This window comes from Cynoglossus semilaevis, chromosome 12 (genome assembly GCF_000523025.1).
Source record: "Cynoglossus semilaevis isolate Cse_v1.0 chromosome 12, Cse_v1.0, whole genome shotgun sequence".
Classification (NCBI taxonomy): Eukaryota; Metazoa; Chordata; class Actinopteri; order Pleuronectiformes; family Cynoglossidae; genus Cynoglossus; species Cynoglossus semilaevis.
In genome coordinates, this window is record NC_024318.1 from 9,572,414 (window position 1) to 9,588,785 (window position 16,372).

Genomic DNA, 16,372 nt, shown 5'->3' on the forward strand with positions numbered 1-16,372 from the left:
TGCAATGGTTTCGCATAAAGATTTTTATTTCGGTTTCTCATTTTTGTTATACAATTGAGTTGATTGGTCTGAAAATCATGCACCAGTTTCAGACCTCCATAAAACAGGATTAGGGTCCACCCTTTCACTAAGCCTGGGCCAAAAGCTACAGAAACAAGCACAGATCATCAGCGTACAGATTGACGTTGTCACTGTAACGACCAAGACACTTGGCTCCGACCACACCTGAGGGTCTGCAGCATTATTAAATATCTATTAATGTAATTCATATACTTTTTTTTTATCTAAAAACAGAATTAAAAATTTAAAAAGCGAGCAGCAGGGTACCAGTACTAGTACCAGTACTAGTACCAGTACTAGTACCAGTACCAGGGGATCTCTGGAAGGCTGACCCACAGCAGCTGACGTGTGTGTGTTTTTGTATGGCTGTGTGTTTGGCTGCTGCTTCATGTCAGTGGTTTTTGTATTTCTGGAAACCACTGAAGATGCATGTATTCTGACCCTGCCCTCATACAACGACATTTTGCATTTTTTTAAAGGCTAAGTAAGAGCTCTTATGTCCACAGTTTTCTTTCTGTTTTTACTGACTTATATATATATTCCGTCCACAGTGCACTTTACTCACGAGGAGGGAAACAGTGAAGGAGTGTGGACTTTATTTGCAGGTACTGACAGGTCGTCGTCTACTGTTTATCTACATCATGTATGTGTGTGTCCTTCACCACTGTCCTCCCTCTCCTCTCTGTAGATGTGTATCTGTGTGCTGTGGTCATCTGCTCGCTGGGACTGCTGTCCATCTTCTTCTTCAGTCTGGTCCTCACTTGCCAGTATTTTCACAAACGTCACAGACTCAAGAGTAAAACAGAATTATTCTCTGGATGATAACAATAATGATAACAACAACTTTAAACTGAAGTCTTCTCTAAATGTTGAACTTTTCTCCACAGCCAGTTACCTTCTCGTCAAATGTCCAGAGAGCAGGTACAGGTTTTCAATGGTTTTTGGACATTTTTTCAGCTTAATAATACATTTGTCATTAAAAAAAAAATCTAGGAACTATTGTTTGTTAGATATGAATTATTATTATTTTAATGATCATTATAGTAATTATCATTGCTTATGTACAATATAGAATTTTTACATTATTTAAAACGTTGATTTAATATAATAATTATTAATAAATTTATTTATTTATTTAATCTAAACAGCTCAGGAGAAACAGTGACGAGCTCCAGCAGTTCCTCCAGCTCCTCCCCAAAAACACAGAGGAGAGACCTGCGAGCCCACACTGACAGGGGGGTCACAATAACACCACCTAAACTACCTGTGGAGCCTCCACCACACATACCAGCCAAAGGTATGGAGAACATTTCTATTATATATACTTTTTATTTTATTGCCAGGGAGAGAGAGAAAAAAAAAACTTTATATGAACAACTATAATCTTATGTAACCGAGACGTTAGAAGTCAGACATGTGTTTTTCATTGTTTAACTTTCAAATTTCAGGTGTGGTTCAGGGGTTCTTAGAACAATATGTATTTTAAATGATAAAAATCATAAAAAACAACCTCTCTGGGAAGGAGTTGGTAATTTTCCCTTACATAAAGGAAACAAAAAGATTAATCAAACAAATGTACCGCAAACTGCACCTCTGTTTCTGCCAGAACAAAACAGTGAATTGGAAAATATAAAGGAAGCATTGAATCAAGGAACAGAGCTAATTCAAAAGCAAAAAGTAATATTCTCAGCTAATTAAATTTTAGTGACAAAACATCAGTGTAGAGACTGCTGGAAACCATAGAGCCAATTAAAAAACTTTATATTCTGTGTGACAATATACGGTGTGTGTATATGAAAATATAATATAATGATGAACAATAAACATTAACCCAACATGGCTAAAAGTTGGTACTGCACTCCTGCATGTTCTACCACGCTGGTCAGGAGGCCGTAAAATACATGAAATACAACCAGTCCAGAATTTGGTCCCTGAGCCAGACTTTGACCACAGCTGATCTAAGGTGACGACTGAGATTACCTTGACTTGACTGTGAGAAACACACTTGTTTGTGAAGTTACTTTCTTTTAGCCTCTGTTTTCAGTCCCCACGTTCGTCTCTGTTCCAGTGCCCATTCCTGCCAAAAGACCTCAGAAGCCCAGAAGGTTAAAGGCTCCGGCGAGGAGATCTGCTGCTGTGAGTCTCCTCCACCTCTTTTACTCCTATTTAGATACCAAAGTATTTTTTTTCTTCATTGAAACTCTCATCTTTGAGGACGTTACTGGGGGAACGTATCTCACGACTGCAGGATCGTCTACAGCAGTTTATTGCCTTCTCTTCATGGATAATTATATTTGGTTTTATTGCTTCTCAAACACAATTATTTATTCAGATTGCTTCATTGGGTTTATATCTACCATAAAAGTGTCAAACAAGTATATATAGAGAAGGAAAGTACTTCAAACTAAGGATCATTAGTAACTCTCTTGATGCCAGTCTTCTGCGTTTGTAGTGTAGTTTCAGCTCCAGAGATGTGAGCCTTTCTTGTGCTCCACCATGCTGAATAAATTAGTGAAACCAGAAGGATCTGGGGGAGATGAAAACTCTTTGTACCAAGTGGGTACACAGAGTGTTTTAGGAGGTCCAGCAGACCCTGTAAACACATACTTTCCTCTGTTTAGAAGGACTGCAGATTATTTACTGCAGAACATAAAACAACAATGCTTCTTAAGGAAGAACAAATGCAGACAGAGACGAGCACTGAGAGGATGTGGAACTCGTGCGTCTGGTCTCAGAGATGTTCCAACTCTCACGCACGCCATGCCCTTACAGTCAATGGTAAAAGCTCAGCCTTGTGATGTCTGCGAGTCGGTGTCTGTGTTTACTGTACCACATCATCACAGTTACAACAGTCAACAGTCTGAGTGAAGCTCCCCCACAGACGTTAACAACCAAACACTGGTGTCACCTAGAGTTTCATGGTCGGTTTAGATCAGTGGTACATGAGCGCTCTATAGTGGTACGTGGGGAAAATTAATATTTTCACATTTACATTTTCATTTGAATAAATCTGAAACATTTCATGCACAACATTAATACAACATTTAAACATAAACATCCTTCCAAACATTTATAAACATCTCTCCTGTGGTGGAAGCTAATAGAGAAGGCCTCTGCTGCTATGTTCTAATGTTGGTCATCATGGTGGTACTCAGAGAGATCAGTGTATAAAAAGTTTTGAGAACCGCTGTACTACACTAATAATAAAAATTTAAAAAAAATTCCAGTCACTGGTTCAGTTTAGTGTCGCTTGACCAAAATCAGTCTGTGGTCAGATGTCTGTTCAAAATCCAATGGCTACATACAGTCTCTCTGTTTCATGTCTGCAGAGAGATATTTGATCAAATAAATAGTTTACAATGACAAGTTATCAGAAAAAGGAGAATGGAGGTTCTGCCTCGTCTGAAATTCCCGTCTCTATTCATGTCAGTGGGAATGTTTGGCATTACCCGTGAGCTAACACTGGCCTCCCCCATTCCCTCCTCTCTCCAGCCTCGGGTTTCACAGGAGGACAGTCTGACATATGCAGAACTGGAGCTGGTGAGACCGAGGTCGGAGCCCCAGGCCTCCTCCAGCCCTGACCCCGCACCCTCCAGCCCGGACACAGTGTACGCTCAGATCCTGTTCCAGGAGAAACAGCTGTGAACACAGAGCAGCGCGGTACCTCCTGCGGTGAGGATTCGACTCTAACAACTCACCTAAAATGGGTTCACAAAAAAAAGAGACTATATTTAAGAATTACCAGTCAGACTTTGATATTTTTTGGCTGACTAGGTTACAGCTGCAGTTGATGAGGCCGTCGTGTTCCAGTTCAACACAACAGTTTCGGGTCTTGTCATTCGGTTGTTGTTTGTTGGCATCACAGGCCTGGGAGCCAGATGTTTGTGAGAATGTCATTACTGGTAACAGTTGTGTATAAACACAGGAGACTGTGTGCAGAGAATGTGGCCCAGGCTGTAGCTGCAGAGTCAGTGACAGCCAGCGTTTAAACTGCATTTATAATTATAGCTCTAATAAAAAAAATATATAAATTACGTCTGGGAGTCGTATTCAAATATGCACAAAATGCTGGTTTCAATCATGGGTTCAAAGTGGAATTGTCAAATGTGATAAAATGTGACTGGGGTCACAGGCCAGGTCTGTTTTAAATGACAGGAAAAAGACAGCGCTGTATTTGAAACAGCTGTGGCGCATTGAGCGCCTGACAGACAGGCGGAGAACTGTGATCTGAAACTGATTTTGAGAAGAAAACAGTTGAACAAAAACACGTTTGTTCTTTTGTCTGCGATGGTGAAATGGTTACTGTCATGTCACTGACGGTACATTAGCAACATGACAAACAGAACATTTGAATATGAACTGATGAATATTATAATCATACGCTGAGCTACAGCACAGGTTTTACCGTAGAACGGTGGTGTCAAACATACGGCCTGCGGACCAAAACCGGCTCGCTAGGGTGCTCAATTCGGCCCAATTGATGAATTTTAAAAATAAAAAAATACCCAAACACTTCATGTTGAGGATAGTTTTTTGTAAATATACACAGTGGGTCAAATAATACAAAAAATACTGGTAAATCTTTGAGGAGATAAAAGAAAACACAAAAGGGAGAGCGGAGGGGGTTAAAGTTTAGGGAGCACTATCTCAAAGTGCTGTGCCTCGGCACAATATAAAAGAGAAGGAAGTGCATTTTAAATTCCAGCCCTCGGAGGGTTAGACATAAACATGAATCCTGGAAACAGCAGGCATTAAAGCTCAGGCAGCCAAGAGAAGGTGAAGGGGCCGTCGTGTTCCAGTTCAACACAACAGTTTCGGGTCTTGTCATTCAGTTGTTGTTTGTTGGCATCACAGGCCTGGGAGCCAGATGTTTGTGAGAATGTCATTACTGGTAACAGTTGTGTATAAACACAGGAGACTGTGTGCAGAGAATGTGGCCCAGGCTGTAGCTGCAGAGTCAGTGACAGCCAGCGTTTAAACTGCATTTATAATTATAGCTCTAATAAAAAAAATATATAAATTACGTCTGGGAGTCGTATTCAAATATGCACAAAATGCTGGTTTCAATCATGGGTTCAAAGTGGAATTGTCAAATGTGATAAAATGTGACTGGGGTCACAGGCCAGGTCTGTTTTAAATGACAGGAAAAAGACAGCGCTGTATTTGAAACAGCTGTGGCGCATTGAGCGCCTGACAGACAGGCGGAGAACTGTGATCTGAAACTGATTTTGAGAAGAAAACAGTTGAACAAAAACACGTTTGTTCTTTTGTCTGCGATGGTGAAATGGTTACTGTCATGTCACTGACGGTACATTAGCAACATGACAAACAGAACATTTGAATATGAACTGATGAATATTATAATCATACGCTGAGCTACAGCACAGGTTTTACCGTAGAACGGTGGTGTCAAACATACGGCCTGCGGACCAAAACCGGCTCGCTAGGGTGCTCAATTCGGCCCAATTGATGAATTTTAAAAATAAAAAAATACCCAAACACTTCATGTTGAGGATAGTTTTTTGTAAATATACACAGTGGGTCAAATAATACAAAAAATACTGGTAAATCTTTGAGGAGATAAAAGAAAACACAAAAGGGAGAGCGGAGGGGGTTAAAGTTTAGGGAGCACTATCTCAAAGTGCTGTGCCTCGGCACAATATAAAAGAGAAGGAAGTGCATTTTAAATTCCAGCCCTCGGAGGGTTAGACATAAACATGAATCCTGGAAACAGCAGGCATTAAAGCTCAGGCAGCCAAGAGAAGGTGAAGGGTAGGAGCAATTTGTGAAGGTCACTGCGAATGTGAGAAAAATGGAATGAAGACGGAGACGCACGAGGAAGGACTGATGTCCGTCCGTTGACTTCTCTGTGTGAGTGGGAGAGACGGAGAGCCATCATCCCCCATAGTTCAGACTCACTGACTAGGATGAACCCACTAATGACTACATTTATTCAAATTAGACTAATTGTAATCATGGTTAATAATTAGCTTTACAGTGCAGTATAATTGGGTTAGGCTACAAGATGGTTCTGCCTAGGTGCAATAATTTATTTGATTTAATTATTCTGAGGAACCCGGCAGTTTGACATTTCACATCATAAAACCAGCGAGGTAGAGAGAATGGAGATGGCCGCTGCCTTTAGAGAAGGTCATTGCTCGCTCTCTGGGAAAATTATGAGGACTATTTTCCACTCTATTAAGCTACTCCACTTAGCACAATTAGCCGCACACACCGAGGTTAAAGAGAGAGACCTCCTGCTTTATGGTAGAGAACGGTGGTGCGTGAGTGGGACAGAAGTCTCAACAATCTCACTTATAAAATGCTAACTTAGCCCGCTGAGCAGCAGTGCACTCATGTGGTCAGTAAGCGTGTCAGTGTCCTGACTGTCTGTTTTCAAACGGCTCAGACAACACTTCCATGCAGTGATTACAGAGTGAGGAAACCCCAGGCTGATGTGGGTTAGCTTTGCCTGGTTAGCCATAAATGCTACCACCAAAACACATTTCAAATCCTCCACAACAGTCAAAGCTACTGACACGACAGACACAAATCTATGGAGAATTAAAAGGAATTGGTGAAAAACCAAGTCATGAGGTCACGAATGCCACATCAGGATGGAGGATAAAACCACGAAGAAGAGAAACAGAGACGAGCAAAGAAAGTTCACAGCCAAGAAACAACACAGTCACAGTCATGACATGAAACCATCGTGGACACTTTGGTCAAAACCAAAAGTACTGAAGTGTTTTTGGTGAACTTCATGTCACTTGAAGTAAAACATCAAAGTCTGTCACCAGACTAATTACTGTTGTCCACAGAAAAAGACATCAGAGTTCTAGAGATTCTTCCTGCTAGGTAAAAAAACCAAGATGGACGCCAATGAGAGAGCCTTTTCACCTGGCTGACTCAGAATCAGCTGACAAACCAAACAACATGTGACATTTGCCAACAGTAATTTACAGCCACCATCAAACAGCACAGCCAAAAATAGGAAAAATCACAGCCGTCACTTACCATTGACATCGGCTCCAAGCTTCAACAACTCACCCAGAGTTTAGAGGCTTCCATCAGAATGCCGCCATCTTGGAAATTTAAAGGAATGCCCACTTTTTAGGTGGGGGCCAATAGTGTTCCTGATCAAAGCTGACCACACCCTGGCTGGGTTTTTTTTTTTTTAATTATTTCTTATATTAGACATTAGATTGACTCATGTTATAAAAAGAGCAGTTAAACATCAGATTGACTCATGTTATAAAAAGAGCAGAATGTTATTTCACAAATAAAACCTAAAATACAGGACATGACAATATGTATATTAAAAAATAGGAGTGTAGATGGGAAGATTTTGGATGCAAACCTACTGGCCAATAAAGGTACTGCAACCAAAAATTCAACAAGGCTTCCATGAGACTGAAAGTGGCTTTGTTTATACCTTGGTTTAAACTGAAAAAATAACATGACTAAAATGGCAAAATAAATTGCATCTCTACTGTAATTTGAATTAATTTTATTTATTTATTTTAGAAAAAAATGAGGCAAATGTACATTGGCAGTTTAATAATCCAAAGATACACTATTTACACAAACATACAGATTTAAACATCACCCATCAGAAAAGAAAGTGTTATTTATTGCCTGAGACGAGACTGTGACAAATGTAGTAACATTTCACTCCACCACCGATCTGGATCCTGCTGTCACAGCTGGTACTGAAGTGTTCTCCCTGTCTGAGTCTGTCTGTGAGAGTCAAGGCTGACCAGCAGTGATAGTGTCCATACATTCCCATCTATGCCTCACACGTCCAGGTGAAGACTCTGCCCCAGGCATCGCCAGCTAACAGAGTAGCATGGCTCCTACACAGGAGACAGTGACAGAGAAATTTTTATTTTTTTATGTAAATATACAGCAGAACACTCAGAAAATTAAAAAAAACTTCCTGGACTGTTGTTTCCATGTCACTGTACCTGGACATAGCCAGAGCTGTAATGGCCGGGTTTCGTCTGGAGGGTCGTTGTGACATCACCTGACTTCTGCTCAGCTCTCGACACAGCACCAGACGTCTCTCCCAGCATTTATCCCTGCGTGTGCTGTTCACTGTGGACAAATCACAATAATGTGTCACCCCCCATCCTTTAGTCCTGTCTGTAATTTTTTAACCAGCAGGTTTATACACACACAGAGAGAGAGAGAGATACAAAAAAACAAATTACCTCTGCATTAACTCGGTGTTTATCTGCACTTAGCAGGTTGTTAAAAAGTATGAAAAAAAAATCCCCTAAAAATAAATGCTTCAGTGTTACGTAAAGACTTGTCTCGATGTAATTTGCGAAGCATAATACTCCTGTGAGGTGATGTGAGGCTGTAACCAACGTATGCCAAATTGGATCTGGGTATTATTGCTTTCTAAATTATACACGCGCACACACGTCAGCAGAATTACTCATCAGTGTTTACTGCCTCTATGTTTAATAAGTTTTTAACAGCATCATTTCAGCTAACCCTAACGCTGGTGAGAGATGGGTAAATATTACAATCTCTCATCTGTAAACCATCCTGTCTAGCTCTGAGACGAGCGGTTTATAAATAATCGTCGTACACCTCAGGAATGATCTGATTAAAGACGGACGCCTTCCTTTAAGAGACACGTGTGTAGTTTCCTCGCAGCCTGTTACAGAGTTGTGCCACTGTTAGCCTTTCCCGTTGTTTTTTTGTTTTGTTTTGTTTAAACACAACATCTCCACGCTGATCCCGTCCTACTGCCAGCAACATTACCGTCTCTCTCCGCTCGGTCTTGCCCTGGGGACACGGGCTCTTCTGGAGGGCCAGGTAATTGTGTTGCGGTGTACTCCGTCTTCCATATCTGTATGAGAGACACATAACGAGTCGCAAAATCAGACATAATTCAACATAATAACAAAACACACACACGCACCAGTACTCACACACACACACAACTCAAAGTAATAATAAAGTAATAATAGCATTTGTGTGTGTGGCACGGACACGGAGTGAAGCCTAATTTAGACTTTTACAGCTTTGATTGCACAAAAGCAGCGATGGTTTATATTAATCCTGCACAGAGACAGTCAGTCAGGCGTACAAACCCTGGTGCTGTTATTAATACCTCGATGGACATGCAAACAGCCACCAGCCGGGGCCGTGTCACTGTAATGACTGCCACAGTTGAACACTGTACAGTGTAGTGTGTAATGATTTATAACATCCACTAAAAAACTTGCTGCGCCGCAACTGAGGGAGAAATCCATCATTTGTTTGTTTGTTTTTTGGCCAAGCTTTGACTAAATCTTTTTATTTTCTCCTCAGATGCCGTTCTATTGTTCATTTGTTTAGATTATTGCAGATAATTACAAACTGGAAGCATTTTCTAACTGGAAGAAAAGCAGGCTGAACTTCATCAGGTCTCACAAGAACATGTAGCATAGAGCTGTGGAGTTACTTATCTTTCACATGAATGGGTGAAATAAATAGAATTAAATCCAGTTGCAAATAATCATTCATTTTTCACACATGACAGCTATTAATGCATTTATACTAATGTTGCAGTACATTTGCAATGATGTTTTGTTTTTTCTCAGTCATTTTAAAAACATCACCTGCATGACACCGTTGGTACAACCGGTAACAATGACATTCCTGGAATCCCACTCGTGTCTCTGACTGAAGCAGACACACAGGATATCTGCCCGAGGCCCTGAGGAAGTGTCGCTGCTGCTCAACAGCTGACCCTTCATGGTCCACAGGTAGAGCTCAGGCCCCGCGCATGAAGCAATTTCACCCTAGGATGAAAACAACATTGTGATGACACCAAGATTTCACAAAAACACACGGTAGAAAAAGAGGATGTACGTGCTGTCAGCTGAAAGACTCCGCCCTTCCTCACACTGTGGGAAAGACTCACTGTGAGATCGTTGATAGCCAGTGCTGAGATGCTGTTCGTGTGACCCGTTAACTGTGTGATGTAGCTCAGCTCCTCCAAGTCCCACAGGATACAGGTGAGGTCACAGGAGCCACTGACGACCATGTTGTGAACCTCCGACACCGCCAGACACGTGACTGAATCTGTGTGACCGTATAAAGGCTGCAAAGACAAGAAGTCAGCGGAATTCTTTCAACTTCCTTTAGATGCTTTTTTTCCTGCTGGTATCAATTATATTTAAGATACATTAGCATTTGAAAGATTTTATCATATTGTAGTATCAAGAAAATTTGAACTTACTTTAGGTTTTTATTTTCTGATGTTTACTTGAATTTTCCCCAGTATATAATGTAAAAGCTAGTTTCTGCCTCACCATTATATATTAGTATATTAGCTATTAGTATAAATATTAGAGCTAACTTTTAGGTATTGCAAGGGTTAACTTTACTTATCGTTCAGTATTTCAATTTGTGTTTTGTTAATTTTTTAACTACTTTGTTGTTGACAACCAAAATGTTTTAACATATATTTTGACTCATTTTAGTATTTCTCTGCTTAAGGTTCGGTCTTCTTTGTTTGTTTAAGCTAACCTATAACAAATAAGTAGCCACAGAAACATTTTCCTTTCACTACTTTGGCTGATTTTGATCAAATTATTAGCTGTTTTTAGCTATACCTTTTAGCTACTTCTAAAACGTATATTTCTAATTATAGAGATTTTTTGTGCCTCACCTAAAGAATCACCTTAGTCTTTTTTGTGCAACAATTAAATATTAAATTCTAAAAAAATGTTCCAGTTTTTTTCTGACATCTAAAGCTAAAACACTTGATCATTCATGTTGTTGTGTAGCTTGGATTAGCATTCACCAGTCAGACATGGCCAGGGCTCATTATCACATCATCAGTCACATTAAAGGCCTTGATAATATGAATGTATAGGTCATTAATCAAAGGACCAACACACACACACACACACACACACACACCTTTCTGAGTTTCATGTGTGTGAGTTTATCCTTGGCGACAGTTACTCTCCACACACACACCACGGTGCTGGTTCCGGCTGTGATGACTGTCGTGGAGTTAGGACAGGCCGCACACAACGTAGTTCCCCATCCGCGCAGACCCTCGGACACTGCAAAGATCTGCAGGGGGACATGAAGGACAAGACCAGCGATGAACTGTCGCAGGGTTTTCATCATTAAACTAGAGTGAGTACATATCCTGTTTACATATCCAATTTAAAAGATATAGAACTTGATCATTGATTCTGATGCAAACCTTCTCTGTGACGTAGTTCCCAAAGGCACAGCTGTTGTCAGGAGACCCCCAGCTGAAGAAGCAGGAGGACGAGGGCGACAGGAGGAGACGGTTCTTCTCCAGCACCAACACCTCTTTTTCCAGACACAGTATTTGACCTACTGGGCCTCTCCGTAGCTCTGCAACGGGATGTAAGGTGAAGTTGTGAATGGAGCACCATGACTTAAAAGTTATGAAAGAAAGTAACTCAGCTAAAGCATACATGGTCATAAAAAGTCTTGCTGAAAATAACAAAAAAACAAAACAAACAAAAACAAAACAGTGACCTCATTTCCTGCCTTTTCCCTACCTGAATAAACTTGCTAGGCCAAATAAGGGTAATAGCTGCTCAGAAACATCACATTAAAGAGTTTTGTGGCCGAGCAAACTTGTAAAGAATTTCATTAAATTGACCACGGAAAGGTGGGCAATTAAAACGGCGACTCCAGGGTTTCAGGAGTCTGAGCAGAGCCGGGTATCTACAGGGACACCTGCTTCCTGGACGCTGCAGCTTGTCTGTGCATGAGCGTGCATGATGCAATGCTGTAATTGTGCCCATAATTGACCTGTACATGCAGGAGCAGGCAGAAATCATTACATCCTTTCAGCGGTTCCTGCCTCTAAAGTCCCCAGAAAGCAGCGGTGTCTGCATTAGTCTCGGCGTTCCTCCTCCTATTCATCTCTATCTGCTTATTGATCAGATCAGACACTCTAAGATTTAATATGAAATGTAATATGCAGGAATCTCTCCCTGAGCATTCGCAGATTCATCTTTTCTCCCTCAGTGGGCCTGTAGGGATATTCAGATTATTAAGTAGGGCTCAGCAGAAGAGTCATCTCCATATCGTAGCTCTAACAGATACCTCCACTCTGCCACAGTGTAAATTAATCTATGGGCATCCTCACTCTGTTTCAACGATTCTCCTGAGAGCGGCAGCATCTAGTATATAATAATTGACACCAAACGGTGTGAAATAAAATAGAAGGGCAACAATACACAGCAGAGCCAAATGCAGATGACTGTAATTGATTGAATTTAGTTTACTCAGCAGAAAAAAACACAGTTGATTCAGTACTTGGGAAATATCTCTTGATTGTGAGGCTTTATTGTGATATATTAATAATTTTCTTTTTCCACGTTGGCTGGGAGTATGTTAAATATGAAGCTACAGTCAGCAGCTGCTAAAATCTGCTGAGAATGAAAACTGGGACAGAAGAGAGTAAGTGGGCCGGGTATTAAGATGTACTCCAGATTTTTATGTACAGAGTAAATAAAGTCTTTAACTCTCAGTGTTTGTTTTTTGGTTTGTTTTTTTACCAGACAAACACCCAGATAACCCCCTTGAAGAAGAGAGCAGACTTAAATAAAATTAAAATAAATAAACAAATAGATAATGTGACACTACAGTTATTAATATTAATAATAATATAAAATAAATAAAAATATAATGTGACACTAATTAATAATAATAATAATATAAAATAAATAAAAATAAAACCTAAATTTTGTAATTTCAGAACAAATCATACTAACAGATAATGTTTCTGCTAAGTTTTTATTTTTAGGGCATTTGATTGTAGAAGTTTTCTATTATTTTTTTTTAAATAATAAAATACATACATATTTATTTATATCCAATGCTAAACTGTTAGTATAGTGTAGATTGTTGGTGCAATTTTTTTTATAGAATTTCTCTCCAGCTCTGTAAGAATGTAGTGTTCTTCTAGATTGGTTGCCTACGTTCTGGGAAATGAAGACACTAAAAGGTCATTTATAAAATGATTTCCTCCTCCTCCTCCTCCTACAGTACGACTGTACCTCTGAACGTCTGTACTGAGGTCTTTAGTTTGTCCAGTCGAAAGAAAAACGGAGTTGGATGAGGTGTCGATGATCCATCTTTTTTGGAGCTGAAGCGGGGTGGATGTGGTTTGTTGAAAAGCTATGGGAAAAAAACAAGACGAAGCACAAGAAAACTGCTGTTTTAAAGGATTTAATTCACCTACGAGTCACTCATTATTTTGTTCTACTCACCTGTTTGGGGACCTTGCCAAAGTTGCTGATGTATCCCAGCATTGTGTTCCTTATGAGTGGGTCCTTAGGATTGGGTTGGCGTTTATGGACGTAGAAGTAAGGGTGGAAAGTGTTCAGACTTTCTACAGCGGCTGGACCTTGTTGCTTAAACCCAAAAATGAGGTTGATCCACTGGTGGAGGTGATGACTCACATAGTCACTTTCCAAGGCCTGTGGTGAAAAAGTGCACAAACTAAGACCTCCTATTCAAGTAACATAAAAAAAAAAAATCCTCTTAAACACACGCCGTGCAGCAGGGCAATTAAGCCGTACAGGAGTGTGCAGCTCCTGCTGTTATTACAGTGAGACCAAGACCATCGGTCAAACAGTTAGTGACAATTAAGAAACACCCAGAAACTTCTAGAAAGCTGAAGAACCAATCAGATTACACAGGAACTATGATTCCTACAGAAAGTCAATTTCAGCGTCCAGAACAGGAGCGGCTGCACGGCGGTGTTATGAACATATCATCATGTTAGAATTAGAGAATGATTTGTGCAGAAACACACAAAGAATGGTTCTGAGGAATTAATAAGAAAAAACCTAGACGTTATGACCACACGGTCTTAATGAACCCGTCCTGGAATAAACAAACACTGAGCAAAATCATCACAAAGATAGATTGTCCTGGAGTTAATTTGTCCAAGACGGGGGAAAAGAACAACCCACAATCATCTGAAGTCACTAATTTTATAAGAATGCAAGGCAATATGAGTAGTTCAGTAGATTACAGAGTGATAAGCATCGTAACAGCCTCAGGAGAGGAAAAGAGGAAAAATCTGAGGGGAGTCAGAGGAACACCATCAGCTGCATCCCGCATGTGGAATGTGATGAATAAAAAGAGTGGAGAAGAAAAAAACCCGGAGATGATTCAGTCTACAGACGGCTGTCAGAGATAAAGGGCCAATGAAAAACAAACGGGTTTTTGTCTCCACTGCCTCTTATCTGACTTCTTTAATGCATTTGTATTTGATAACGACAACAACGGCTCTTTATGTGTGAGAGCCAGTCCGTACTGAGAGAACCAACCTCCCATTAAAGACGAGAACACATGAGACAAGTATCTGTTGACAACAACAATCTATCTCTTATACTGCAAGAGGGAAAAAAAAGAATGGCAGCGACTAAGTACATCAACCCTCACTTCACTGAAACACTGCAGTTTTACTGCATGTACATCAGTCAGTACTGACGAACGTTATCAGGCCTTAAGGGAAAGAACACTGTGTGGAGAAGACCACTCTTTTTACTGTGCTGATGCAATAGACAAGGCAGGATGAAGTGAGGATGAGATGGGTGGGTGAGTGGGGTCATGACCTCTCGATGGATTCTAATGAACTCCTGGGGGTCGCCTTTCGCCCACGGTGGAAGCTCAACGTCACCTAGAACGGTACCGTCCTCCATGCAGCCTGTGGAGACGTAGGTATGAGTTCAGGCAGGAGAACATGATGGGTAACACTCCATCACACAGACACACACAGACACACACACACAAATACTCTACACGTTTGTATCTAATCCATCATTTAGACGAGTTCTATGAAATGAAATGTTACACTTACAGGTTTATGCAGGAATTGCCGTAAAATAACGGTAGAAATATAATTTCAAAAAGTAAACTCATTGGGTGGAAATGTTATCCAATGAGGAAAAAGTGAGCCAGTAGGTGGCAGTAATGAAATAATAATGTCAATAAAATTGACATCAACTGAAACCCAAAGAAAAGTGAGTGATGGGGGAGGGATAGGATCAGCTTACAGCAGAGAAACTGCTATTTATTCTGGGTTTCAGTCTGTGGTTTAAAGACCGGGGGTGGAGAGAGGTTGATGTTTTAAAAACATATGATTACCACTATGTTTGTACGTAGGGAATTTTAACTATACCACCCCCTGCAGGGCACAGGGATGAAGGGCGAACATGTGTTTTGATTCTGATCTGTCATCAAATTATTTTGGCTGCCACTTCTTTTAAAACAGTTTGTGGAACAAAACAGGAAACTCGTGCTCATCTATGTCAGCTGTATCCAAACTTTTTTAAACTTCACACATGAGAAAGGAGGAACACTCAACACATTCTATTTAGACCTGGAGTAATTAACAAAACACATGCATTCATTTAAAAACATTTTGGAACAATTTTAAATTTTTGGTTATGATTTAAGAAACATTTGTCCTGAGGCTGAATCATTAAGAACCAGAGACCACAGGGTGTCAGGCAGATAAAGGAGAATAACTTAACTGTATTCTTTGTTCCTTCCTGATTCAAACTCATTTTAAGAGTAAAAACACTCTTTGAGTCACTAATTTAGATACATATAGGGGGCGCTGTTAGATCCTGACCTAGTGGTATGTTGTTGGAGTTTAGCAGGAAGTCCGGCAGGTAGAAGAACTCTGGGATCAGCTCTCTGACGTCTCCCATGTTGTCTCTGGAGGCCGACGCCCACTCCGACTTCACACTGTAAAACATCCGCTCTGCGATGTCGAAGCCTCCCTGTGGAGGAGCGCACACACACACACACACACACACATAAACATTTGGAGCTACTTTGAAGAAGCTTTTCATCTTTCTATAAAACTGCATAATCTATGGAGGAAATCTCATGAGGGAGAATCTAATTTAGTGAAAAAGAATTACTTTAATGAACAAAAATTACATATATAATGGTGAACTTGATTAGAGGTGTAAATGCAGTTATGGATATTACCACACACACTACTTGTGTGTGTGGTAATATCCAGAAGACAAAAAGGCAGAAGACTAACATCTTTATTGCTTTATTCTCACGACCAAACGCTGACTCCTGGAATGTCTGTCTGTTCTAATGAATTGGACGGTGCAGCCTACGTTGTGGCGTCTGTTGCTTGTTTTCTTATTGTATTTATTTACATACATATGAAAACTTCAGTTAATCTGCTTCTGAAGCCAAATCAGAACTAAAACAGGATCAGTACAGTCCATCAGAAAATGTGTTTGTTGGTTTGATTAATTAAATATATATATAT

General features: G+C 40.2%; 2 protein-coding genes across 2 annotated transcripts in view; one reads left to right on the forward strand and one right to left on the reverse strand.

Moving 5' to 3' along the window:
• The window catches only part of vstm4a (V-set and transmembrane domain containing 4a), an 8,546-nt gene extending 4,452 nt beyond the window's left edge, over window positions 1-4,094 (forward strand). The window contains exons 3-8 of the mRNA XM_008321955.3: window positions 612-665; window positions 749-856; window positions 948-981; window positions 1,209-1,357; window positions 2,129-2,196; window positions 3,553-4,094. Coding sequence (XP_008320177.1) covers window positions 612-665; window positions 749-856; window positions 948-981; window positions 1,209-1,357; window positions 2,129-2,196; window positions 3,553-3,705 — 566 coding nt within the window. The 3' untranslated portion in view covers window positions 3,706-4,094. The remainder of the gene's footprint in view (window positions 1-611; window positions 666-748; window positions 857-947; window positions 982-1,208; window positions 1,358-2,128; window positions 2,197-3,552) is intronic.
• Window positions 4,095-7,558: 3,464 nt separating this feature from the next.
• Window positions 7,559-16,372, reverse strand: part of wdfy4 (WDFY family member 4) — a 40,685-nt gene continuing 31,871 nt past the window's right edge. Inside the window, exons 55-65 of the mRNA XM_025060512.1 lie at window positions 15,710-15,860; window positions 14,688-14,779; window positions 13,332-13,541; window positions 13,119-13,239; window positions 11,282-11,439; window positions 10,987-11,145; window positions 9,983-10,162; window positions 9,678-9,860; window positions 8,836-8,923; window positions 8,028-8,157; window positions 7,559-7,916 (exon numbers count right to left, since the gene is read on the reverse strand). Of these exons, the coding sequence (XP_024916280.1) occupies window positions 7,850-7,916; window positions 8,028-8,157; window positions 8,836-8,923; window positions 9,678-9,860; window positions 9,983-10,162; window positions 10,987-11,145; window positions 11,282-11,439; window positions 13,119-13,239; window positions 13,332-13,541; window positions 14,688-14,779; window positions 15,710-15,860 (1,539 nt within the window). The 3' untranslated portion in view covers window positions 7,559-7,849. The remainder of the gene's footprint in view (window positions 7,917-8,027; window positions 8,158-8,835; window positions 8,924-9,677; window positions 9,861-9,982; window positions 10,163-10,986; window positions 11,146-11,281; window positions 11,440-13,118; window positions 13,240-13,331; window positions 13,542-14,687; window positions 14,780-15,709; window positions 15,861-16,372) is intronic.